Source organism: Nylanderia fulva, unplaced genomic scaffold, assembly GCF_048542155.1.
Source record: "Nylanderia fulva isolate GAGA-0341 unplaced genomic scaffold, ASM4854215v1 Scaffold72, whole genome shotgun sequence".
NCBI classification, from domain to species: Eukaryota; Metazoa; Arthropoda; class Insecta; order Hymenoptera; family Formicidae; genus Nylanderia; species Nylanderia fulva.
Genome location: NW_028190830.1, coordinates 29565 through 57302, shown reverse-complemented (window position 1 = coordinate 57302; position 27738 = coordinate 29565). Strand labels below are relative to the sequence as shown.

At 25.3% G+C, this 27738-nt stretch overlaps 5 protein-coding genes across 7 annotated transcripts; all 5 read left to right on the top strand.

Moving 5' to 3' along the window:
- Nucleotides 1-1174: 1174 nt before the first annotated feature.
- Nucleotides 1175-5346, top strand: LOC114931767 (uncharacterized). 2 transcript variants are annotated; one of them, XM_029303913.2, is made up of 9 exons: nt 1175-1342; nt 2304-2423; nt 2556-2673; nt 2749-3013; nt 3732-3842; nt 4635-4725; nt 4845-4981; nt 5073-5205; nt 5296-5346. In XM_029303913.2, the coding sequence occupies exons 1-9, from the start codon at nt 1199-1201 to the stop codon at nt 5344-5346; spliced, it is 1170 nt and encodes a 389-aa protein (XP_029159746.2). In that variant the 5' UTR covers nt 1175-1198. The 2 variants fall into 2 exon arrangements, with proteins under 2 accessions (XP_029159746.2, XP_085344927.1); XM_085488801.1 differs by lacking the exon at nt 2304-2423.
- A 552-nt stretch (nt 5347-5898) lies between these two features.
- Nucleotides 5899-10058, top strand: LOC114931762 (uncharacterized). Its single transcript, XM_085488814.1, has 9 exons — nt 5899-5904; nt 6343-6462; nt 6601-6718; nt 6793-7057; nt 7867-7977; nt 9342-9432; nt 9560-9696; nt 9788-9920; nt 10008-10058. The coding sequence occupies exons 1-9, from the start codon at nt 5899-5901 to the stop codon at nt 10056-10058; spliced, it is 1032 nt and encodes a 343-aa protein (XP_085344940.1).
- A 1025-nt stretch (nt 10059-11083) lies between these two features.
- Nucleotides 11084-15035, top strand: LOC114931766 (putative odorant receptor 71a). The gene is made up of 8 exons (XM_029303912.2): nt 11084-11182; nt 11319-11436; nt 11512-11776; nt 12165-12275; nt 13448-13538; nt 13677-13813; nt 13908-14040; nt 14985-15035. The coding sequence occupies exons 1-8, from the start codon at nt 11093-11095 to the stop codon at nt 15033-15035; spliced, it is 996 nt and encodes a 331-aa protein (XP_029159745.2). The 5' UTR covers nt 11084-11092.
- A 3586-nt stretch (nt 15036-18621) lies between these two features.
- On the top strand, nt 18622-22890 carry LOC114934729 (uncharacterized). 2 transcript variants are annotated; one of them, XM_029307436.2, is made up of 9 exons: nt 18622-18765; nt 19725-19844; nt 19977-20094; nt 20170-20434; nt 21198-21308; nt 22179-22269; nt 22389-22525; nt 22617-22749; nt 22840-22890. In XM_029307436.2, the coding sequence occupies exons 1-9, from the start codon at nt 18622-18624 to the stop codon at nt 22888-22890; spliced, it is 1170 nt and encodes a 389-aa protein (XP_029163269.2). The 2 variants fall into 2 exon arrangements, with proteins under 2 accessions (XP_029163269.2, XP_085344931.1); XM_085488805.1 differs by lacking the exon at nt 19725-19844.
- A 552-nt stretch (nt 22891-23442) lies between these two features.
- Nucleotides 23443-27396, top strand: LOC114934745 (odorant receptor 22c-like). The gene is made up of 9 exons (XM_085488813.1): nt 23443-23448; nt 23887-24006; nt 24145-24262; nt 24337-24601; nt 25291-25401; nt 26675-26765; nt 26895-27031; nt 27123-27255; nt 27346-27396. The coding sequence occupies exons 1-9, from the start codon at nt 23443-23445 to the stop codon at nt 27394-27396; spliced, it is 1032 nt and encodes a 343-aa protein (XP_085344939.1).
- The last annotated feature ends 342 nt before the right edge of the window (nt 27397-27738 follow it).

Genomic DNA, 27738 nt, shown 5'->3' with positions numbered 1-27738 from the left:
CATCAAGCAACTGTCATTGCGAAGATTAACAATTAGATCATAGAAAGTAGTTACATATTTCGATAAAGAAATCGATTTCTTTTAAAGAGATAACAAGATTTATATTAGTTTTTCGATTTCAGATCTTTATATACATATAATAAAGCAAATAAAAAATTATTTATCTTAACTTTTCTTAAATTTCTTTAATACATATGATATGTATGCTCTTGTTATACCTAGATAAACCTACCTTATATGTATATACTTTCTAAATTTCTTGGAGTGAAAATCGAACAATTTCATTCCAAAAGAGTGAAATTTTACTTCGATTTTCACTCCAAGAAATTTAGAGAATAATTTATTTATTATATCTTAATTTTGCAGTGCTTGTTAGAACAATGTCTATGTGTACAACATTGCGTTTACTCGTGTGTGTGTGTGTGTGTGTGTGTGTGTGTGTGTGTAATATAATAGGTCTTAAATTTTCTCAAAAAATATCTAAATATATCATATGTTATTAAAATACTTACTTAAAAATTGAAGAAATATATTTTTTTGTTCTTCAAAAGAGATGTTTATGTAACAATTTTATTTATCTATACCATAAATAATGAATAATTTTTCATAATTTTTTAATATATTTTTTTAATCTATACTTAAAATATATTTTAATATATTCTTAAAATAAAAAGAACAGATCGTATCGTCAGGAATACGAAATAATAATGCATATTCTAAAGAACAGACGAAGAACACCTTTATATACCTATGCAAGCCTTACTTTTATATATCCATATAGCTATACTTTTATATAGCTATATGTGTAAAAACAACATGTTACGAGTCTTTTCCATAAAATGGAAATAAATTTTTTTTGTAATACCCTATACATTGATCCATCATAAGATTTATATTCGGAACCTTAAATATATGGATGGAACGCTAGAGTCTGAACTGGTATGTTCTAGAGGATATTATTATTAAATCGATATGTTGAACTCGCGATAAAAAAATATCTCCCCTATCCACATGCTGTCATCCACAATTACATTGTATGCAGAGTGACACGCAAGATTAAAGGTCTCGACATGTACTACTTTGACATATGGCATTATTATTTTCGACTGAAATATTTATTCGTTCCGTATATCGAAAAATAAGACAAAAAATTTAGTCGACGTCGTACCACCAAGAGCGAAGGATCTCTCTTAAAACTATGGAATCTGTCTGGAGTCATTATTACAGTGTTACCAAGAAAATGCTCTTTTTCGTTGGACAGTGGCCTTACCAAAAGAAAAAAGATAAGGTGCTCCGACTGACTCTACTGATTACATTTGAAATTTCTTTGGTGGTTCCGCAGGTTAATATAATCATTTAATTAAATTTGTTAGCTATAATTCTTATTAATAAGGTAAACTCGGGTAAGATAGTGTTTTAAAATGTAAAAAGCATACTTTTATTTTAGTATTTTTTAAAATAATATTTGACACGTCATTTCATTGAAAATTTAAAGTGGAACTATCAAAATTAAATATTTAATAAATATTTAATAGCAATTTTACATAATCAAAATATTAAAACATGAACATTGTACATAATTAGCTTTTTATTTTTAAACATTGAACATGTATAAACATTAATATATTTTTTGAGATAAAAACTTTTATAAAATAAATTAAATTTAAATATAATTTTTAGACTGATTTTTTAATTAAAAATAATGTTTAAAACAATCTTTAAAACACAATAGAAGTAAAATTTTATACATAAATTAACAAAATACTTAATATTTTAATAATGAATACTTTAATAAAAAGTCGGTCATCTTAACTAAATTATGAAGAAAACATAACCATAATATTTATAAAAAAAAGTATAGTAAAAACGAAAATAAAAATTATGGGTTATATTATAATTTATATACCTTTGTTATATGTATACATATATATATGTGTCTAACATCGATTATGACAGCTCAACTATAACTTATTCGACATTATAGCATTTTTAGTGGACATGTAAAAAACTTTGAAAATAACCAAAAATAAAAACATGCTATAATATCTACAATGTGTTATTTCAAATAGTATATACCTCACATTAATTATTGTTACTATCGATTATCTTTGAGAATAATAAAAAACGCACTATGTAGCGATTATTGTAAAAATTGCAGTTTTTGGCCATTTTTTCAAAATGGTCATCTGAGTTTACATTAATTAAACAAGATTTTAAAAAATGTTTAATTAAAATATGATGATAAAAAAGTATATACAGAATGTTTTGAAATATATACTCAACTAATAATATAAGATTTCTAGATAGCAAAATTATTTCAATGTGGTAAAAACATGCAATGTATTTTATTGTGTATACCGTCGGCTTTAGTGTTCATTGTGATTCTGATAAAATTTCTCACTTGTCAATTTTTGAATTACAAGGTACGATAATATACAATTTATATTATTCATTAATCGAGAAATAATTTTATAAGTTTCAATAACCATTTTTTGCTATTGCATTTTAAGTAAGGATTATGAAATTATCTACAAAACTATATTTTTGCACATTAGATTAAACATCTTATCGATCAATTGTATAACGATTGGAAAATTTTGAAAAGCCCGAAAGAATGCGAAATTATGAAAGCATATGCAGCAAAAGCGAGATTGTTTACTTTGATTTGTTCTAGTAAGAATAATTCGGTCTATTTCAATTTTATATATAACAAAAATAATAAATAAATTTGTTTCATTTTCATTGCAGTATTGTATCTCATATGTTCTCCATTGTACTTATGTACTACCCTTATACCAAAGATATTAGATATTGTCTTACCCCTGAATGAAACCCGACCTATAATCATGCCTTTTGAAGCTTACTATTTCGTTCATGACGACACAGAATATTTCTACTACATTTTATTCCACGCTGCCATTACTGTAACATTACTTATAACAGCTCTACTCGCACACGACTGCGTAATTTTGACTTGCATCGAACATGTCTGCGGTATCTTTGCCGTGGCTGGGTAAGAATTATTCGCATTTTTCTTTATATTATTTATATTCATTTAAATTACTCAGTTTACAAAGTACCGCAATATATATTGTCTTATTAATTGCAATAAAAATGGCATCAAATGGTGCAAATTATGTACACTTTGTATTAGCTATTTATGTAATTTTTTGTGATTTAAGATTTTATTTTTTTTTATTCACGGAAAAACCATATATTACAAAATAAATATATAAGTGTGAAATTGTCGTATAACGTGGATATAAAATGACGGAATTTTGTTGATTGCGATACTTTTAAAATTACCCATACAGCACACAAGTTTGTAGCAATATTGCAACAACATTGCAATATTGCAAAATTATTATATAGACATGAATTTGCAATATAGTTTAAACAACGTTGCAGCAACATTTCAGAAATATTATGAAAATAAAATTTCACACAAAAAATATGAAGTACAGAACGTTCAGTCCGATCATGTATTTGACACATTTCCAATAATCCAATAGTACCTAATATTACATATATATTTTATTGCATTATTGCTGCAATGTTATAGAACAATATTTCTGAAAACGGACATGTTACCGTTGCTGCAATGTTGTAATATTGCAATAAAATGTTGCCACAATGCTGCTGCAATCTTGGGTAGCAACTTTTGTATTGTATGATAAGAATAATATAAGAAAACAAAGTTAACTATTGATACACTGTACAAATCTATCTAGATTTCGTTTCGAAAACTTGGTATATAATCATAATAGAAAGAAAAATTATACAGATAAGATATATAACCAAAAAATGGCTTCATCTGTTTGTGTACACTGGCGAGCTTTAGAGTAAATATGTAATCTTAATATTTCATTCTTATATTATTATTTATTGTAATTAGGAACGTGCAAAATGGAAGTCAAATTCTATATAAAATAAAAAATACCAAACAATTGGAAACTTTTAATTTGAAATGCAAAAGATGCAAACTGCTTTTTAAATACCTATTTAAAATAAAAAATGAAAAACAGGCTTTTTTAAAATAATTTCTTAAAATAAAACATTTATTTCAAAAAAAATATTAAAAAAAAAAAATATATATATATGTATATATATATGTATATATTTAAAAGAAAATATTTTGAAAAATTATTTTAAGAATGTCTATTTTTCATATCCAATTTCAAAAGAAAACCTCAAAAGCAGTTTGCATTTTGCAAATTAAAAATTTATTATTATTATTATTATATATATATGTGTATGTGTGTGTGTGTGTGTGTGTGTATAAATATATGTATATTAACATCTTTTTTTATTATATACTCTTCTTACAATTATTACTTATCTTTAAAATCTCATTTCTTTAATCATTTTTTAGCATTTAAAATAAAAAATAGGTGATATTAATTATTTTAATGTAAATATAAAATAATTAAATGCAAAATGCAAAATAGGCATTTTACATTTTACATTTCTATTTTAAATACATATTTATTTCAAATAATTTGCATCACTGATTGTAATATTATTATTATTATTAATATATTTTTCATATATGTGCGTAAGAATAATTTAATAAATGCTAATTGAAAAATGGTCAACATATGTTATCATAGTATTAATATTTATTCGCTATACAGATTCGCTGAGTTTCTTGACAAAACTTTCTCCGTAACTTTAATTATACAAATATTTGCAACTGTCATCGGAATGAGTGTTACCTTGCTGCAAGTACGGGCTTCATTGTTAAAAAACTTGTAACGTTTACACGATTTGAACATTAAATTATTATCTAAGTTTATATAATTACCAGATGAATACGAATTTAAAATATATTTATTCGATTCAAGATAGCAATGCAATTAGAAAATGTTGTTGAAACATCAAGAAACGCAGCATTGATTTTGGGCCAATTGATTCATATATTCTGCTTCTGTCTGCAAGGACAAAAATTGATAGACCACAGTTTAAAAATACACGACAAAATGTGAGATAATAGTTCTAATTGTAAAATATTTAAGTCTGCGATAAGTTTACAATAAAAATAAATAAAGTGATTACTGAAATGTATATTGTAGATATAACTGTTCCTGGTATAAAATGCCAGTGAAATCGCAAAGGCTACTACTGAATGTGATGAGAAGAAGTTTACAACCAAACATGTTGAACGCAGGAGGGATATATATCTTTTCATTAAAAAGCTTCATGACGGTACAGAACACATTTTCATAAATATTGTGATGTTACATATATTTTTATCAAAATGGTGATTTTTTTAACAAATTACTTCTTCTTTTGAAGGTTTTACAATCTTTGATGTCATATTTTATGGTTCTCGCATCCTTTCAATAACCAATGGTTGATAAAATCAGATAGTATTCTTGCACAAGCATGATAATATAAATTACAAATAAATATAGCAATATCGCAATTATAAATAATGTGTAGATGAATCATTAAATTTCATTTGAAAAAATTATCTTGTCAATTACGCTATTAAAATATTATACATATTTTTAAATATATATCCCGTTTTACAACCAAAGTCAAACAGATAATCGTTAATAAAGTATAATGATAATGTTAAAAACATAAATAAATAAAAAGAAACATAATATATTAATTAATATTTTAAGTGCTAATACATTTATATTTTCATCAGTCTTGACGTAATCGCAAATTGTCAAATTTAAAAAGTTACACTAAATTATATTTGCATCTAGTGTATCTATAAATATGTAAATATGATAACGCGAACATAAAATATAAATATAGAAAGTAGATTTAAATCAATATAAGTATTGTATTTAAACCACAAACACTAGCTTGAAATAATATAATATTTTTAATTGACTTTCTTTTTGTCTGTTTGGCTTTATTGTAAGTAAACAATTTTTTTTAAACATGGTAGTGATACTGTATGTGTTTTTTGAATATTTTTTTAAAATTATGAGTTCCATTTTAATTTATATACCTTTCTTATTTGTTCAACGTCGACTATGACAGCTCAAGAATAATTTATTCGACATTATAACATTTTTTAGTGAAAATGGAAAAACTTTTTTGAGATAACCAAAAATTAAAACATGGTGTAATATATTTAAATATTGTTATTTCAAACAATATATCTCACATAACTTATTGTAAATATCGATTACTTTGAGAATAATAAAAAAACGTACTATTTAACGATTATTGTAAAAATTGCAGCTTATGGCCGTTTTTTCGATATAATCATCATATTCGAGTTTACCTTAATTATAAACAAGAATTTAAAAAGTTATGTATTTAAAATGTGATGATATAAGCTGTAAACGGAATGTTTAGAAATGTATATAACATTTGTAGGTAGCAAGCTTGTTACAATGTGGTAAAAACTGGCAATGTATTTTATTGTGTGTACCGACGACTTTAGTGTTCATTGTGATTCTGATAAAATTGCTCACTTGTCAATTTTTGAACTACAAAGTACGATAACATACAATTTATATTATTCATTAATCGAGAAACAGCTTTATCAGTTTTAATGATCATTATACGCAATTGCATTCTTTTATAATAACTTCTATTAAATTATCTAAAAAAGTATAATATTATTTACTTTAGATTAAACATCTCATCGATCAATTGTATAACGATTGGAAATTTTTGAAAAACCCGCAAGAATGCGAAATTATGAAAACGTATGCAGCAAAAGCAAAATCGTTTTCTTTGATTTATTCTAGTAAGAATAATTCGGTCCAATTCAATTTTACATATAATAGAAATAATAAATAAATTCTTTCATTTTCGTTACAGTATTCTTTCTCACATGTTGTCCGTTGTATCCATTTACGACCCTCATACCAAAGATATTAGACATCGTCATACCCTTAAACAAATCCCGACCTATAATCATGCCTTATCCAGCTCACTATTTCGTTTATGACGACACAGAATATTTCTACTACATTTTATTCCACGCTGCCATTTTTGTTACACTGATTTTAACGGCTCAAATCGCGCACGACTGCGTAATTTTGACTTTCATTGAACATGTCTGCGGCGTCTTTGCCGTTGCTGGGTAAGAATAATTCGTACTTTCCTCTTTATTATTTGTATACACATTAAAATCACTCGATTTACAAAGTACCACAATCCATTGTCTCACTAATTGAAATCAAAATCGCATCGAATATAGTGTAAATAATGCACGCATTATGTTAGTTACTTCTTCTACAGCACGAAATATTGACGGAATATTGCAAAAATATTGTTTTGCAAGATTAAAATATTGCATGCAATATTCCTGAAAGCTTGCTAATATATAGATATGTCCGCCCTCAAACTATATTGTGCAACATTTCTGCAATGATAGTGATTTATTTCTACAAAGGTGAATATAATATTTATAAAATATTGCAGAATATTTATTTTTTTATTTTTTTTATTTATTCAGACATTTATTTGTCTGAATTCTGAGCAATCAATTTAATATTTGAGTTCCCTGTACTAGAATCATATAAAAAAAAAATTAAATTGATTAAAAATGTTGATTGTAATTACTACTTTTTGCATGCTTTATATAATTCTTGTTTCTAAAACTTAATGCGAATTAGCTCAACTTGCGGCACATAGTGATAAATGAAAAAGTTATGTGATTGCATTATAATATAGCAGTAATATTTTGCAATGTCTCCAATAAAATAATAACATATTATATTTGCACAATATTACTGCAATATTGTAATATGGCGCAATATTGAAATATTTATGCAATATTTTAACAATATTTCGTGCTGTAGGGGTTTTAAATCTAGCGACTTTTGTATTATGCGATAAGAATATAGTGAAACAAAGTTAACTGCTGATATGCTGTTCAAATCTTTCTAGATTTCGTTTTGAAAACTTGGTATACAACCATAATGGAAAAAAAAATGAGACGGATATAATATACAATCAAAAAATGGCTTCATCCGTTTGTGCACACTGGCGTGCTTTAGAGTAAATATGTAATCTTAATATTTTATTTTAATATTATTATTTATTGTAATCAGGAATGTGCAAAATGGTCAAAACCTATTTATAACATAAAATGCAAAATAATTAAAAGCTTTCAATTTGCAAGATGCAAACTGCGTTTTAGGTACCCATTTAAAATAGGCATTTTTTAAACAATTTTTTAAAATAAAAATGTTTTATTGATACATAAATGTGTGTGTATTATATTTCAATTAAAATTCTTTCTTATTAATTGTATTTTTATTTAATTTTTTAGTATTACTTATATAATTATTATTTAAATTTAAATTTTTATTTTTTTATTAAATGTTTATAAACTTAAATTTTCTTCAAAAACTTTTTTATTATAAACTTCCTTGTATAAACTTCAAATTTTTATAAATTTTATATAAAATTTATATATTTCTTATATAACGAATTTTTTAATATAAAAATTAAAAAATACTCATAAATATATTTACATGTGAAATTGCAAAACATATTTATTACTGTTACCAGAAAAATATTTATTATTGGTTATATTTACTAAATAATTTCTTTAATAATATTTTGATTACATATACATATTATTGATATCTTGATTCATTTTTAATTTGCAAAAAATGCATTTAAAATAAAAAATGGATACCCATACAGCACACAAGTTTGCAGCAATATTGCAACAACATTGCAATATTGTACATTGCAAAGCAATATTGCAGAAATATTATATAGGCATGAATTTGCAATATAGTTTAAACAACGTTGCAGCAACATTTCAGAAATATTATGAAAATAAAATTCACGTAAAAAATATTAAGTACAGAACATTCAGTCCGATCATGTACATTGGTACATTTCCAATAATCCAATAGTAATATTACATATATATTTTATTGCATTATTGTTGCAATGTTATAGAACAATATTTCTAAAAGCGGATATTTTACCGTTGCTGCAACCTTGCAACAAGATTGCTGCAACATTTCACAATTTTATGCAATAATCTAATATTGCAATAAAATGTTGCCACAATATTGCTGCAACATTTCACAATTTTATGCAATAATCTAATATTGCAATAAAATGTTGCCACAATATTGCTGCAATCTTGTTGTGCTGTATGGATAATAATATAAACTATTTTAATGTAAATATAAAATAATTAAATGCGAAATACAAAATAGGCATTTTACATTTTACATTCCCATTTTGAATACATTTATGTCAAATAATGCACATCTCTGTTTGTAATAATATTATTATTAATTATATAATTATCATATGTGTCAAAATAATTTAATAAATGCTAATTGAGGAATAACCCACATATGTTATTATAGTATTAATACTTATTCGCAATATAGATTCGCTGAGTTTCTCGAAAGTACCTTCTCTGTAACTTTAATTATACAGTTATTAACAATTGTCATCGGAATGAGTGTTACCTTGCTGCAAGTACGTGCGTTTAAAATATTGCAAGACTTGCAACATTTGCATATTTTGAACATTAAATTATTATCTATGTTTATATAATTACTCGACAAAATAAAAAATTAAAATAAATGTATTTATTCCATTCGAGATGGCAATGCAATTAGAAAATATTGTTGAAGCATCAAGAAACGCAGCATTTATTTTGGCCCAATTGATTCATATATTCTGCTTCAGTTTGCAAGGACAAAAATTGATAGATCACAGTTTAAAAATACACGACAAAATGTGAGATAATAGTTCTAATTGTAAAATATTTAAGTCTGCGATAAGTTTACAATGAAAATAAATAAAGTGGTTACTGAAATGTATATTGTAGATATAACTGTTTCTGGTATAAAATGCCAGTGAAATCGCAAAGGCTACTTCTGAATGTGATGAGAAGAGGCCTGCAGCCGAATATGTTGAGTGCCGGAGGGATGTATATCTTTTCATTAAAAAGCTTCATGACGGTAAAGAACACATTTTCATAAATATTATGATGTTACATATATTTTTAAAATGGTGATTTTTTTAACAAATTACTTCTTCTTTTAAAGGTTTTACAATCTTCGATGTCATATTTTATGGTTCTCGCATCCTTTCAGTAACCAATGGTTGATAAATTTATATAGTATTTCTGCACATGCATGATAATAAAATATAGTAATTTAATTCGCATTTATAAATAATATGTAGCTGCATCATTACATTTTATTTAAAAAAAAAATTGTCTTAATATTGAGAGCCGATAAAAATATTTCTTTCTGAAAATATTTTTAATTGACTTTCCTTTCGTCTGTTTGGCTATATTGTAAGTAAACAATTTTTCTTAAACATGGTAGTGATACTGTATGTGTTTTTTAAATATTTTTTTTAAATTATGGGTTCCATTTTAATATATGTACTTTTCTTATGTGTCTTACGCCGACTATGACAGCTCGAGCGTAATTTATTCGATATTATAACATTTTTAATGATTGGAAAATTTTGAAAAGCCCGAAAGAATGCAAAATTATGAAAACGTATGCAGCAAAAACTAGATTGTTTTCTTTGATTTATTCTTGTAAAAATAATTCGGTCTATTTCAATTTTACACATAAGAAAAATAATAAATAAATTTTTTCCATTTTTGTTGCAGTATTCTATCTCATAGCTTGTCCGTTATACCCATTTATTGCCCTTATACCAAAGGTACTAGATGTCTTGCTCTAAACGAATCCCGACCTATAGTCATGCTTTATCAAGCTGAAAAAGTGCTTAAATACTTCAATTTTTAACTTTTTTTGAATGATGCTTACGTAAAGCAACTTTACTTATACATATATAAAAAATAAATAATAAAATAATGCAGTTTTAATATATTCTTAAAATAAAAAGAACAGAGCACTATATTTAACGATTATTGTAAAAATTGCAGCTTCTGACCATCTTTTCGATATTGTCATCATATTCGAGTTTACCTTACTTAAACAACATTTATAAATTTAAATTAAATTAAAATTATAGTAATTAATTAAATTAACATTTATAAAATTGTGTAATTAAAATGTAATAGTAGGGTGTATACAGAATGTTTTCAAACCTATAATCTGCTTAATAATAACATTTCTAGGGAGGAAAATTATTTCAATGTGGTAGAAACATGCAATGTATCTTATTATGTATGCCGTCGAATACACTGTTCATTCTGATTACGATAAAATTGCTCACGTGTCAATTTTCAAATTACAAGGTACGATAACATGTAATTTATATTATTCATTAATCAAGAAATAATTTTATCAGTTCCAATCATCGTTCCTTGCGATTGCATTCTTCTAAAATGACTATTAAATTATCTGAAAAAATAAAATATTTTTGCACTTTAGATTAAACATCTCACCGATCAATTGTATAACGATTGGAGAATTTTGAAAAGCCCGCAAGAATGCGAAATTATGAAAACGTATGCAGCAAAAGCAAGATTGCTTTCTTTGATTTATTCTAGTAAGAATGATTCAGTCTATTTCAATTTTATATATAAGAAAAATAATAAATCAATTTCTTTTATATTTGTTGCAGTGTTCTATCTCACAGCTTGTCCGATCTACCCATTTACTACCCTTACACCAAAGATATTAGACATCGTCATGCCCCTGAATAAATCCCGACCTATAATCATGCCTTATCCAGCTCACTATTTCGTTTATGACGACACAGAATATTTCTACTACATTTTATTCCACGCTACCATTATTGGTACACTAGTTTTAACGGTTCTAGTCGCGCACGACTGCGTAATTTTGACTTACATCGAACATGTCTGCGGCGTCTTTGCCGTTGCTGGGTAAGAATAATTCGTATTTTTCTTATTATTATTTGTATACTTTAAAATCACTCGATTTACAAAGTATCGTAATCCATTTTCTCATTAATTTTCTTAATAACAAAATAACGTTGGATGGTATAAATAATGCACACTTTGTATAATATTAACTATTTATGCAATTCTTTGTGATTTACTATTTTATTCTTTCTTATTCACGAAAAAATCATAATAAAAAATACATTAAAATAAATATATGTAAATGCAAAATTGTCGTATAATGTAGTCTCAAAATGGTGGAATGTTGTTACTAATGGCGGGTACTTGAAAATCTAGCGACTTTTGTATTATATAATAAGAATATAGGAAAACAAAGTTAACTACTGATATACTGTTCAAATATATCTAGATTTCGTTTTGAAAACTTGGTATATAAGCATAATGGAAAGAAAAATGATATGGATAAGATATACAATCAAAAAATAGTTTCATCCATTCATGTACATTGGCGAGCTTTAAAGTAAGTATGTAATATTATTATTTTATTTTAATATTAATTTCAATTATTGTAATTAGAAATAGGCAATATGGTGTGTCAAAACTCATTTAAAATAGAAAATGCAAAATAGTTTAAAGCTTTCTATTTGAAAATGCAGAATGCAAATTGCTTTTTAAATATCCATATTTTATATACATATATATATATTGTATATATATATATATATATATATATATATATATTATATATATATATATTTTAATGTATATATATAATATAAATGTATATATAAATTCTTATTTTTTATTATTTACTTTTCTCAATTATTACTTTTAATTAAATACTTATTTTCATATTATTTTTATAAATATTATAAATTTTCTTCATAAGTTTTCTTTATAAACTTTTTTGTATAAACTCTTTAAACATTTATACATTTTATATATACTTTATATATATTTAATATAAACAAATTTATTAATACAAAAAACTTAAAATTCATAAATATATTTGCACTAGCTTTTCGGTCCTTTATGAAACCTGATTTAACACAGAAATTAAGTTATTCTGTCTGTATAACCGCGAACTATTTTCACATTTGTAAACCGATTTTCACGAAATTTATACTAAAATGTTGGAAATTATTCAAGAATGACTATTATGTTATTTCTTTTTTTCACTCCCGGATATTTTATTTCGCGCTGCGTTTTGAAGAAACTTAAATATTTATATTTAAAATCTTCTTTGCTTATTAATACTTTTTTGTTATTTTAATTTCCACGCAATTTCATATGTTTTAGCTCTAAAACATTAGTTTGGTTAATATATATACATAAAAATTTTAATTTTTTTTTAGTATTTAATTATTATACCTTCTTTAAATTTTACTGGTTTAAATATTTTTTTGTTTACGTCTAATGTACCCACCGATAATCCGTCATTATTAGCTCTCATACAATTTCATAATTCCTCAATTTACAAAATTTCTCTGTATAATTACATTGTTTGTTAAACATTTTTCACTTTCTTCAATTAGATGTCCTTGATTGCTGAATTCATCAATCTTAATTTTTACACATTCCCTTTTTATATGTATGTAGGTGGAGGTGTAAAACTTAACAGAATAATTTAATAAATCCTAATTAAGATATTATCAATATATGTTATAGTAATAATATTTATTCGCCATTTAGATTCGCGGAGTCTCTCGAAAATACCTTCTCTGTAAGTTTATTTATGCAATTATTAATGATTATCGTCGGAACAAGTGTTACCTTGCTGCAAGTACGTGCTTTATTGTTTAAATATTGCAAAACTTGCAACATTTGCACATTTTGAACATTAAATTATTATGTAAGTTGCATGTAAGTTTACATAATTACCCGACGAATAAAAAGTTAAAATATGTTTATTCCATTTGAGATGGCAGTGCAAGTAGAAAATATTTTTGAAGTATACAGAAACGCAACATTTGTCCTTGCCCATTTGATTCATATATTCTGCTTCAGTCTGCAAGGCCAAAAATTGATAGATCACAGTCTAAAAATGCACGATAAAATGTGAGATAATAGTTCTAATTATAAAATATTTAGTCTGCGACAAATTTTAGAACAATGAAAATAAAGAAAGTCATTACTGAAATGTATATTGTAGATATAACTGTTCCTGGTATAAAATGCCAATGAAATCGCAAAGGCTACTTTTGAGTGTGATGAGAAGAAGCATGCAGCCGAATATGTTAAGCGCAGGAAGAATATATATCTTTTCATTAAAAAGCTTTATGACGGTAAAGAACACATTTTCACCAATATTGTGATGTCACATAAATTTTTGTCAATTTTTTTATTATTGTAACAAATTTCTTCTTATTTTGAAGGTTGTACAATCTTCGATGTCATATTTTATGGTCCTCGCATCCTTTCAGTAACCAATGGTTGATTTTGTATAGTATTTATGCACATGCATAATAATATAAATAAATATTGCAATTCAAAATCGCACTTATAAATAACACTATGTTATTTTAATTTAGTTCATTGTATGATCGATACATGCATACGAATATTTGATTATATGTTTATAGATTTACAATTATCTATATATTTATAGACAAATTACTATATGATTATATAATTTTTTTATTTAATTTTATTTATTTTATTTTTATTTTATTTAATTTTTATTTAATATGTGTGATCAAAAACTTTATTATTTAGAAACACTGCAATATTTTCACTTTTCCACTCATGATATTTTGACAATAAAAGTCGATAATCATGTATTACATTGAAAACACTATACGATAGCTTTCTTTTTTAAAATTTAACACCTATGTTATATATTTAATCAAATAATATTTCACATATTTTATTTATACATTTTACTTTTACATACATACATATTTAACTTTATGGAAAAACGCAAGAATTTGCATAGAATAAAATTAGAATGCACATAAGATCAAACTTTTTCTAAATATTTATATATCATTTTTAATGATGTGACTCAAGTTTCCATAAACATATTAAATTTATTATTCCAAAAAAATGTTACCTAAAGCTGATCATGATTGTGATGATTAAATGCCTTCGACCGAGCTTTTTAAGCGCCGGCAAGATTTACATTTTTTCTCTGGAGAGTTTTACCACGGTAAAGTATATATAATTATTATACATTTTATTTTTTGAAGATTCTCTTTTACATGCCTGTGTGTATGTGCTTTTTTTAAAGATTCTACAAACTTCGATGTCGTACTTTACAGTGCTCGCGTCCTTTCAATAATTTGCGATATTTTTCATCTAATAATTAGCGTTTTCAAGCCAGAAAGGGTAAAGTATATTAAACTATTATACATTTTATTTTGAAGATTCTCTTTTACATGCCTGTGTGTAAGTGCTTTTTTTTAAAGATTCTACAAACTTCGATGTCGTACTTTACAGTGCTCGCGTCCTTTCAATAATTTGCGATATTTTTCATCTGGTAATTAGCGTTTTCAAGCCAGAAAGAGGATTCTAAGCGCTGTCCTGTTTTATTTATAAAACATTATTTTTGTGCACTCTTTTTTTTTTATTGACTTGAATAATAAATGCTTTTTACACGATTAAGGGTATTCTAAACGTCCTTGAAATGGCTGTTGTTTCTTTCCTATTTTATCGACAAAATGCATGAGGTTAGATAAAAACTATAAATTTATTTATTCTTTCTATTGGCAGGTACTGACAAAATAAAATTTGGGCGGATTTGGCATTGAATAAATAAAGAATATAAGTAAATGTTTAAATGTCAATTTGGAAGCCTAGTACATTTTTATGCATATTTTTGCACATGTAAGATGATCTATTCTCGTTTACTAGGCTTCCAAATTAATATCTAAAAATTCACTTATATTCCTTTATCCAAAGTCTAATTCGCGCTGGTCTTATTTTGTATGTATACAATAAATTACCAATGAAAAGAATAAATAGATCTATAATTTATCTAATCTCACGATTTGTCGATAAAACAGTAATAATGTATTAAGTATAATTAATGTATTAAAGTATACATTCGAGTAAACAATGATCGATAATTGATCCTGAATAGTATATTTGTTCAAACACATTAATATGTCATAGACACAACAATTTTCTAATTACATTGAATTTATAATGCGTATTACTAATCTTATTTCATTCTTATTTTATAAAAAGTCATTCTGTTATAGTTGCAATTGCGACATATAATTAACATATTGTTTACATAATTTTATATTTTTATTGTTCCACGAACAAAGCCAGATAGACGCTTGCTTGATAAAAAAAAGTGCGAAAGAATTGAATAATGAATAGTAAAGAAAGATAATATCAGACAATTTCATTGACAGTCTCGTATTTTACTGTATCTCTCTCCTGAGATAAATTGATGTTATTGTAAGTTGACAAATTTTAATAATGAATTATGTCTTATTTACAAGTGCATCAAATATCTACGCTATTATTGGACTCGCGCGAAACTCTATACCTCACATATCCGTCACGTTGCGCGGCTCGTGCGAGACTGATTCTCATGCGAGGTATCGCGAGCGCGAAGCCGAGGTCATGTTATCAGTGGCCACGTGACCTCGGCTTCGCGCTCGCGATACCTCGCAGTGTTGTTAGACGGGCTAGGTTTTTTCGCGCATGCGCATTGAATGTAGTATTAATGAAGTAGTCACTCGCATGAAATGGGGTCCTGATTTCCCCCTCTGTTTAATTTTTCTTAAATTATTGAAAATTTTTTAAAATAATTAATGAATCGTATAATTTTTATTATAAATGTAATAAATTTAATTAAAAATGTTAAATATAAACATACAATAAACAAATAATGAAATTATAAAATATATACATAAACGTGTACCTATGTTATACCGTACGTAAATTACGAGTTTAGTTTTTATTTATACAATTTATAATTTGAATTATTGATTAATTTTAATATACATAAATTATAATAATACACTTTTATATTACATATATTGTAATAATTTATTTATTTTTACGTACGTTCAATTTATCTGTTTCCTGCGATTCCGCCAAAACTCCGTGGTCCAGGGTCTTGGTCCGTAGTTGCGCGCGCAAACATCATACGTTACTGTAGTCGTCATGGTTACGTCACGGTAATACGCGCATGCGCGAAAAAACCTAGCCCGTCTAACAACACTGATACCTCGCATAAGAATCAGTCTCGCGCGAGCCGCGCACTGTAATGGACGTGTGGGATGTATCATCTGATCACGTGATCACACGAGCCGTACAGCATAGCGGACACATAGATGCGCGAATCTAATGGAAGCGTAGATATTAATCGAAATATTCTTGTAGAAAACTCTATTTTTTTGTTTTTTGTTAAAAATTTAAATATTAAAATTTTATGAAACACGTAATTAATAAATATATTTCTATGCATGCATTGCAATAATAATTTTATACATGCGTTGCAATTTTTAAGGTTTTATTATAAAAAAATAATATAATTCGTTTCGCGCATACATCATTATATTCGATTAAACTAAACAAAATGAGAAACATATATCAAGAGATACATCTATACAAAATAGTTTTCAAACAATACAATAGAAATTTAGCAAATTAAAGTTATGTTCATAATAAAAATTCAAAAAATTAAAATGATATACATAATGGAAATTCGGGAATTAAAATCATGTACATAATAGAAATTCGGCGAATTAAAATTATGATCATATAGCATCAAGCAACTGTCATTGCGAAGATTAACAATTAGATCATAGAAAGTAGTTACATATTTCGATAAAGAAATCGATTTCTTTTAAAGAGATAACAAGATTTATATTAGTTTTTCGATTTCAGATCTTTATATACATATAATAAAGCAAATAAAAAATTATTTATCTTAACTTTTCTTAAATTTCTTTAATACATATGATATGTATGCTCTTGTTACACCTAGATAATGAAATTCCAAAAGAATGAAATTTTACTTCGATTTTCACTCCAAGAAATTTAGAGAATAATTTATTTGTTATATCTCAATTTTGCAGTGCTTGTTAGAACAATGTCTATGTGTACAACATTGCGTTTACTCGTGTGTGTGTGTGTGTGTGTGTAATATAATAGGTCTTAAATTTTCTCAAAAAATATCTAAATATATCATATGTTATTAAAATACTTACTTAAAAATTGAAGAAATATATTTTTTTGTTCTTCAAAAGAGATGTTTATGTAACAATTTTATTTATCTATACCATAAATAATGAATAATTTTTCATAATTTTTTAATATATTTTTTTAATCTATACTTAAAATATATTTTAATATATTCTTAAAATAAAAAGAACAGATCGTATCGTCAGGAATACGAAATAATAATGCATATTCTAAAGAACAGACGAAGAACACCTTTATATACCTATGCAAGCCTTACTTTTATATATTCATATAGCTATACTTTTATATAGCTATATGTGTAAAAACAACATGTTACGAGTCTTTTCCATAAAATGGAAATAAATTTTTTTTGTAATATCCTATACATTGATCCATCATAAGATTTATATTCGGAACCTTAAATATATGGATGGAACGCTACAGTCTGAACTGGTATGTTCTAGAGTAATCTAGAGGATATTATTATTAAATCGATATGTTGAACTCGCGATAAAAAAATATCTACCCTATCCACATGCTGTCATCCACAATTACATTGTATGCAGAGTGACACGAAAGATTAAAGGTCTCGACATGTACTACTTTGACATATGGCATTATTATTTTCGACTGAAATATTTATTCGTTCCGTATATCGAAAAATAAGACAAAAAATTTAGTCGACGTCGTACCACCAAGAGCGAAGGATCTCTCTTAAAACTATGGAATCTGTCTGGAGTCATTATTACAGTGTTACCAAGAAAATGCTCTTTTTCGTTGGACAGTGGCCTTACCAAAAGAAAAAAGATAAGGTGCTCCGACTGACTCTACTGATTACATTTGAAATTTCTTTGGTGGTTCCGCAGGTTAATATAATCATTTAATTAAATTTGTTAGCTATAATTCTTATTAATAAGGTAAACTCGGGTAAGATAGTGTTTTAAAATGTAAAAAGCATACTTTTATTTTAGTAGTTTTTAAAATAATATTTGACACGTCATTTCATTGAAAATTTAAAGTGGAACTATCAAAATTAAATATTTAATAAATATTTAATAGCAATTTTACATAATCAAAATATTAAAACATGAACATTGTACATAATTAGCTTTTTATTTTTAAACATTAAACATGTATAAACATTAATATATTTTTTGAGATAAAAACTTTTATAAAATAAATTAAATTTAAATATAATTTTTAGACTGATTTTTTAACTAAAAATAATGTTTAAAACAATCTTTAAAACACAATAAAAGTAAAATTTTATACATAAATTAACAAAATACTTAATATTTTAATAATGAATACTTTAATAAAAAGTCGGTCATCTTAACTAAATTATGAAGAAAACATAACCATAATATTTATAAAAAAAAGTATAGTAAAACGAAAATAAAAATTATGGGTTATATTATAATTATATACCTTTGTTATATGTATACATATATATATGTGTCTAACATCGATTATGACAGCTCAACTATAACTTATTCGACATTATAGCATTTTTAGTGGACATGTAAAAAACTTTGAAAATAACCAAAAATAAAAACATGCTATAATATCTACAATGTGTTATTTCAAATAGTATATACCTCACATTAATTATTGTTACTATCGATTATCTTTGAGAATAATAAAAAACGCACTATGTAGCGATTATTGTAAAAATTGCAGTTTTTGGCCATTTTTTCAAAATGGTCATCTGAGTTTACATTAATTAAACAAGATTTTAAAAAATGTTTAATTAAAATATGATGATAAAAAAGTATATACAGAATGTTTTGAAATATATACTCAACTAATAATATAAGATTTCTAGATAGCAAAATTATTTCAATGTGGTAAAAACATGCAATGTATTTTATTGTGTATACCGTCGGCTTTAGTGTTCATTGTGATTCTGATAAAATTTCTCACTTGTCAATTTTTGAATTACAAGGTACGATAATATACAATTTATATTATTCATTAATCGAGAAATAATTTTATAAGTTTCAATAATCATTTTTTGCTATTGCATTTTAAATAAGGATTATGAAATTATCTACAAAACTATATTTTTGCACATTAGATTAAACATCTCATCGATCAATTGTATAACGATTGGAAAATTTTGAAAAGCCCGAAAGAATGCGAAATTATGAAAGCATATGCAGCAAAAGCGAGATTGTTTACTTTGATTTGTTCTAGTAAGAATAATTCGGTCTATTTCAATTTTATATATAACAAAAATAATAAATAAATTTGTTTCATTTTCATTGCAGTATTGTATCTCATATGTTCTCCATTGTACTTATGTACTACCCTTATACCAAAGATATTAGATATTGTCTTACCCCTGAATGAATCCCGACCTATAATCATGCCTTTTGAAGCTTACTATTTCGTTCATGACGACACAGAATATTTCTACTACATTTTATTCCACGCTGCCATTACTGTAACATTACTTATAACAGCTCTACTCGCACACGACTGCGTAATTTTGACTTGCATCGAACATGTCTGCGGTATCTTTGCCGTGGCTGGGTAAGAATTATTCGCATTTTTCTTTATATTATTTATATACATTTAAATTACTCAGTTTACAAAATACCGCAATATATATTGTCTTATTAATTGCAATAAAAATGGCATCAAATGGTGCAAATTATGTACACTTTGTATTAGCTATTTATGTAATTTTTTGTGATTTAAGATTTTATTTTTTTTTATTCACGGAAAAACCATATATTACAAAATAAATATATAAGTGTGAAATTGTCGTATAACGTAAATATAAAATGACGGAAGTTTGTTACTGATTGCGATACTTTTAAAATTACCCATACAGCACACAAGTTTGTAGCAATATTGCAACAACATTGCAATATTGCAAAAATATTATATAGACATGAATTTGCAATATAGTTTAAACAACGTTGCAGCAACATTTCAGAAATATTATGAAAATAAAATTTCACACAAAAAATATGAAGTACAGAACGTTCAGTCCGATCATGTATTTGACACATTTCCAATAATCCAATAGTACCTAATATTACATATATATTTTATTGCATTATTGCTGCAATGTTATAGAACAATATTTCTGAAAACGGACACGTTACCGTTGCTGCAACGTTGCAGCAAGATTGCTGCAACATTTCACAATTTTATGCAATGTTGTAATATTGCAATAAAATGTTGCCACAATGCTGCTGCAATCTTGGGTAGCAACTTTTGTATTGTATGATAAGAATAATATAAGAAAACAAAGTTAACTACTGATACACTGTCCAAATCTATCTAGATTTCGTTTCGAAAACTTGGTATATAATCATAATAGAAAGAAAAATTATACAGATAAGATGTACAACCAAAAAATGGCTTTATCTGTTTGTGTACACTGGCGAGCTTTAGAGTAAATATGTAATCTTAATATTTCATTTTTATATTATTATTTATTGTAATCAAGAACGTGCAAAATCGAAGTCAAATTTTATATAAAATAAAAAATACAAAATAGTTGGAAGTTTTTAATTTGAAATGCAAGAGATGCAAACTGTTTTTTAAATATCTATTTAAAATAAAAAATGAAAAACAGGCCTTTTTAAAATGATTTCTTAAAATAAATGTTTTATTTTAAATATATATATATTTAAAATAAAACATTTATTTCGAAAAAAATATTATATTTAAAAATATATATATATATATATATATATATTTAAAGAAAAATATTTCAAATAACTATTTTAAGAATGTCTATTTTTCATATCCAATTTCAAAAGGAAACCTCAAAAAAAGTTTGCATCTTGCAAATTAAAAATTTATTATTATTATTATTATATATATATATATATATGTGTGTGTGTGTGTGTGTGTGTGTGTGTGTGTGTGTGTGTGTGTGTGTGTGTGTGTGTGTGTGTGTGTGTGTAAATATGTATATTGTATTTTAAAATCTTTTTTTATTATATACTTCTTACAATTATTACTTATCTTTAAATTCTCATTTCTTTAACAATTTTTTAACATTTAAAATAAAAAATAAGTAAAATAATTATTTTAATGTAAATATAAAATAATTAAATGCAAAATGCAAAATAGGCATTTTACATTTTACATTTCTATTTTAAATACATATTTATTTCAAATAATTCACATCACTGATTGTAATATTATTATTATTATTAATATATTTTTCATATATGCGTAAGAATAATTTAATAAATGCTAATTGAAAAATGGTCAACATATGTTATCATAGTATTAATATTTATTTGCTATACAGATTTGCTGAGTTTCTTGACAGAACTTTCTCCGTAACTTTAATTATACAAATATTTGCAACTGTCATCGGAATGAGTGTTACTTTGCTGCAAGTACGTGCTTCATTGTTAAAAAACTTGTAACATTTACACATTTTGAACATTAAATTATTATCTAAGTTTATATAATTACCAGATGAATACGAATTTAAAATATATTTATTCGATTCAAGATAGCAATGCAATTAGAAAATGTTGTTGAAACATCAAGAAACGCAGCATTGATTTTGGGCCAATTGATTCATATATTCTGTTTCTGTCTGCAAGGACAAAAATTGATAGACCACAGTTTAAAAATACACGACAAAATGTGAGATAATAATTCTAATTGTAAAATATTTAAGTCTGCGATAAGTTTACAATGAAATTAAATAAAGTGATTACCGAAATGTATATTGTAGATATAACTGTTCCTGGTATAAAATGCCAGTGAAATCGCAAAGGCTACTTCTGAATGTGATGAGAAGAAGCCTACAACCAAACATGTTGAGCGCAGGAGGGATATATATCTTTTCATTAAAAAGCTTCATGACGGTACAGAACACATTTTCATAAATATTGTAATGTTACATAAATTTTTGTCAAATTTTTGATTGTTTCAACAATTTGCTTCTTCTTTTGAAGGTTGTACAATCTTTGATATCATATTTTATGGTTCTCGCACCCTTTCAGTAACCAATGGTTGATAAAATCAGATAATATTCTTGCACAAGCATGATAATATAAATTACAAATAAATATAGCAATATCGCATTTATAAATAACGTGTAGATGAATCATTAAATTTCATTTGAAAAAATTATCTTGTTAATTACGCTATTAAAATATTATACATATTTCTAAATATATATCCCGTTTTACAACTAAAGTTAAACAGATAATCGCTAATAAAGTATAATGATAATGTTAAAAACATAAATAAATAATAAGAAACATAATATATTAATTAATATTTTAAGTGCTAATACATTTATATTTTCATCAGTCTTGACGTAATCGCAAATTGTCAAATTTAAAAAGTTACACTAAGTTATATTTGCATCTAGTGTATCTATAAATATGTAAATATGATAACGCGAACATAAAATATAAATATAGAAAGTAGATTTAAATCAATATAAGTATTGTATTTAAACCACAAACACTAGCTTGAAATAATATAATATTTTTAATTGACTTTCTTTTTGTCTGTTTGGCTTTATTGTAAGTAAACAATTTTTTTTAAACATGGTAGTGATACTGTATGTGTTTTTTGAATATTTTTTTAAAATTATGAGTTCCATTTTAATTTATATACCTTTCTTATTTGTTCAACGTCGACTATGACAGCTCAAGAATAATTTATTCGACATTATAACATTTTTTAGTGAAAATGGAAAAACTTTTTTGAAATAACCAAAAATTAAAACATGGTGTAATATATTTAAATATTGTTATTTCAAACAATATATCTCACATAACTTATTGTAAATATCGATTACTTTGAGAATAATAAAAAAACGCACTATTAAACGATTATTGTAAAAATTGCAGTTTATGGCTATTTTTTCGATATAATTATTATATCCGAGTTTACCTTAATTATAAACAAAATTTTAAAAAGTTATGTATTTAAAATGTGATGATATAAGCTGTAAACGAAATGTTTTGAAATGTATATAACATTTGTAGGTAGCAAACTTTTTACAATGTGGTAAAAACTGGCAATGTATTTTATTGTGTGTACCGTCGGCTTTATTATTCATTCTGATTCTGATAAAATTGTTCACTTGTCAATTTTTGAACTACAAAGTACGATAACATACAATTTATATTATTCATTAATCATAAAATAGCATTATCAGTTTCAATGATCATTATACGCAATTGCATTCTTTTATAATAACTTCTATTAAATTATCTACAAAAGTATAATATTATTAACTTTAGATTAAACATCTCATCGATCAATTGTATAACGATTGGAAATTTTTGAAAAACCCGCAAGAATGCGAAATTATGAAAACGTATGCAGCAAAAGCAAGATTGTTTTCTTTGATTTATTCTAGTAAGAATAATTCGGTCTAATTCAACTTTACATATAATAGAAATAATAAATAAATTCTTTCATTTTCGTTACAGTATTCTTTCTCACATGTTGTCCGTTGTATCCATTAACGACCCTCATACCAAAGATATTAGACATCGTCATACCCTTGAACAAATCCCGACCTATAATCATGCCTTATCCAGCTCACTATTTCGTTAATGACGACACAGAATATTTCTACTACATTTTATTCCACGTTGCCATTTTTGTTACACTGATTTTAACGGCTCAAATTGCGCACGACTGCGTAATTTTGACTTTCATTGAACATGTCTGCGGCGTCTTTGCCGTTGCTGGGTAAGAATAATTCGTACTTTCCTCTTTATTATTTGTATACACATTAAAATCACTCGATTTACAAAGTACCACAATTTATTGTCTCACTAATTGAAATCAAAATCGCATCGAATATAGTGTAAATAATGCACGCATTATGTTAGTTACTTCAAACTTTATTGTGCAACATTTCTGCAATGATACTGATTTATTTCTACAAAGGTGAATATAATATTTATAAAATATTGCAGAACATTTATTTTTTTCATTTATTCAGACATTTATTTGTCTGATTTCTGAGCAATCAATTTAATATTTGAGTTCCCTGTACTAGGATCGTATCAGAAAAAATTAAATTGATTAAAAATGTTGATTGTAATTGCTACTTTTTGCATGCTTTATATAATTCTCGTTTTTAAAACTTAATGCGAATTAGCTCAGCTTGCGGCACATAGTGATAAATGAAAAAGCTATGTGATTGCATTATAATATAGCAGTAATATTTTGCAATGTCTCCAATAAAATAATAACTTATTATATTTGTACAATATTGCTGCAATATTGTAATATGGCTCAATATTGAAATATTTATGCAATATTTTAACAATATTTCGTGCTGTAGGGGTTTTAAATCTAGCGACTTTTGTATTATGTGATAAGAATATAGTGAAACAAAGTTAACTGCTGATATGCTGTTCAAATCTATCTAGATTTCGCTTTGAAAACTTGGTATACAACCATAATGGAAAGAAAAATGAGACGGATATGATATACAATCAAAAAATTGCTTCATCCGTTTGTGTACACTGGCGTGCTTTAGAGTAAATATGTAATCTTAACATTTTATTTTAATATTATTATTTATTGTAATCAGGAATGTGCAAAATGATCAAAACCTATATAAAACAGAAAATGCAAAATACTTAAAAGCTTTTAATTTGCAAGATGCAAACTGCGTTTTAGGTACCCATTTAAAATAGGCATTTTTTAAATAATTTTTTGAAATAAAAATGTTTTATTGACACATAAATGTGTGTGTATTATATTTCAATAAAAATTCTTTTTTATTAATTGTATTTTTATTTAATTTTGTATTACTTATATAATTATTATTTAAATTTAAATTTTTATTTTTAATTAAATGTTTATAAACTTAAATTTTTTTCAAAAATTTTTTTATTATAAACTTCCCAGCAAACACAGTATATAAATGTTATATACTTAAGCATGTTACATGTAACGTATATGTTAGTTGTAATTTCCCACTTATAGATGTAACATTTTTAATATTACATATATTACATTGTAGTTATATTGCCATTATATCCCAAGCTATATATATAGCACTGACTTATCCATACATCAATGTGCTATTTGGTATATAATTACAATATAACTACAATGTAATATATGTTATATTTAAATTTTACATCTATGAGTGGGAAATTACAACTAACATGGATGTTACATGTAACGTACACGTTATATTACCTGTTATATTCCGTTTTATTATAGCAATGTAACAATTATATATCGGTGTTTGCTGGGTTTCTTGTATAAACTTCAAATTTTTATAAACTTTATATAAAATTTATATATTTCTTATATAACAAATTTCTTAATATAAAAAATTAAAAAATACTCATAAATATATTTACATGTAAAATTGCAAAACATTTATTACTGTTTCCATAAAAATATTTATTACATTACATCTTACATACACTTACATTTACTTAATAATTTCTTTAATAATATTTTGATTATCTATACATATTATTGATATCTTGATTCATTTTTAATTTGCAAAAAATGCATTTAAAATAAAAAATGGATATAATAATAAAAATATTTTAATGTAAATATAAAATATAATTAAATAAAATTATATATTAAATGGGAAATACAAAATGGGCATTTTACATTTTACATTCCCATTTGGAATACATTAATGTCAAATAATGCACATCTCTGTTTGTAATAATATTATTATTATTAATATAATTATCATATGTGTCAAAATAATTTAATAAATGCTAATTGAGGAATAATTCACATATGTTATTATAGTATTAATACTTATTCGTAATATAGATTTGCTGAATTTCTCGAAAGTACCTTCTCTGTAACTTTAATTATGCAGTTATTAACAATTGTCATCGGAATGAGTGTTACCTTGCTGCAAGTACGTGCGTTTAAAATATTGCAAAACTTGCAACATTTGCATATATTTTGAACATTAAATTATTATTTAAGTTTATATAATTACTCGACAAAATAAAAAATTAAAATAAATGTATTTATTCCATTCGAGATGGCAATGCAATTAGAAAATATTGTTGAAACATCAAGAAACGCAGCATATATTTTGGCCCAATTGATTCATATATTCTGCTTCAGTTTGCAAGGACAAAAATTGATAGACCACAGTTTAAAAATACACGACAAAATGTGAGATAATAGTTCTATTTGTTAAATATTTAAGTCTGCGATAAGTTTACAATGAAAATAAATAAAGTGATTATTGAAATGTATATTGTAGATATAACTGTTTCTGGTATAAAATGCCAGTAAAATCGCAAAGGCTACTTCTGAATGTGATGAGAAGAAGCCTGCAGCCGAATATGTTGAGTGCCGGAGGGATGTATATCTTTTCATTAAAAAGCTTCATGACGGTAAAGAACACATTTTCACAAATATTATGATGTTATATATATTTTTATCAAAATGGTGATTTTTTTAACAAATTACTTCTTCTTTTGAAGGTTTTACAATCTTCGATGTCATATTTTATGGTTCTCGCATCCTTTCAGTAACCAATGGTTGATAAATGTATATAGTATTTCTGCACATGCATGACAATAAAATATAGTAATTTAATTCGCATTTATAATTAATATGTAGATGCATCATTACATTTCATTTGAAAAAAATTGTCTTAATATTGAGAGCCGATAAAAATATTTATTTCTGAAAATATTTTTAATTGGCTTTTCTTTTGTCTGTTTGTATATTGTAAGCAAACAATTTTTTTTAAACATGGTAGTGATACTGTATGTGTTTTTTAAATATTTTTTTTAAATAATGAGTTCCATTCTAAAATATGTACTTTTCTTATGTGTCTTACGCCGACTATGACAGCTCGAGCGTAATTTATT

What these genes read in the sequence shown, in the direction of transcription:
- LOC114931767 (XM_029303913.2), top strand. Translation starts at nt 1,199, where the DNA reads ATGGAATCTGTCTGGAGTCATTATTACAGTGTTACCAAGAAAATGCTC. An exon ending in GTTTACTTTGATTTGTTCTA is followed by an intron (nt 2,674 to 2,748) that starts GTAAGAATAATT and finishes TTTTCATTGCAG; the next exon opens with TATTGTATCTCATATGTTCT. An exon ending in CATTAAAAAGCTTCATGACG is followed by an intron (nt 5,206 to 5,295) that starts GTACAGAACACA and finishes CTTCTTTTGAAG; the next exon opens with GTTTTACAATCTTTGATGTC.
- LOC114931762 (XM_085488814.1), top strand. An exon ending in GTCAATTTTTGAACTACAAA is followed by an intron (nt 6,463 to 6,600) that starts GTACGATAACAT and finishes TATTTACTTTAG; the next exon opens with ATTAAACATCTCATCGATCA. An exon ending in CATTAAAAAGCTTCATGACG is followed by an intron (nt 9,921 to 10,007) that starts GTAAAGAACACA and finishes CTTCTTTTAAAG; the next exon opens with GTTTTACAATCTTCGATGTC.
- LOC114931766 (XM_029303912.2), top strand. Translation starts at nt 11,093, where the DNA reads ATGCAATGTATCTTATTATGTATGCCGTCGAATACACTGTTCATTCTG. An exon ending in GTACATTGGCGAGCTTTAAA is followed by an intron (nt 12,276 to 13,447) that starts GTAAGTATGTAA and finishes TTCGCCATTTAG; the next exon opens with ATTCGCGGAGTCTCTCGAAA. An exon ending in CTAAAAATGCACGATAAAAT is followed by an intron (nt 13,814 to 13,907) that starts GTGAGATAATAG and finishes TGTATATTGTAG; the next exon opens with ATATAACTGTTCCTGGTATA.
- LOC114934729 (XM_029307436.2), top strand. Translation starts at nt 18,622, where the DNA reads ATGGAATCTGTCTGGAGTCATTATTACAGTGTTACCAAGAAAATGCTC. An exon ending in TTTCTTTGGTGGTTCCGCAG is followed by an intron (nt 18,766 to 19,724) that starts GTTAATATAATC and finishes TAAGATTTCTAG; the next exon opens with ATAGCAAAATTATTTCAATG. An exon ending in GTTTACTTTGATTTGTTCTA is followed by an intron (nt 20,095 to 20,169) that starts GTAAGAATAATT and finishes TTTTCATTGCAG; the next exon opens with TATTGTATCTCATATGTTCT.
- LOC114934745 (XM_085488813.1), top strand. An exon ending in GTTTTCTTTGATTTATTCTA is followed by an intron (nt 24,263 to 24,336) that starts GTAAGAATAATT and finishes TTTTCGTTACAG; the next exon opens with TATTCTTTCTCACATGTTGT. An exon ending in CATTAAAAAGCTTCATGACG is followed by an intron (nt 27,256 to 27,345) that starts GTAAAGAACACA and finishes CTTCTTTTGAAG; the next exon opens with GTTTTACAATCTTCGATGTC.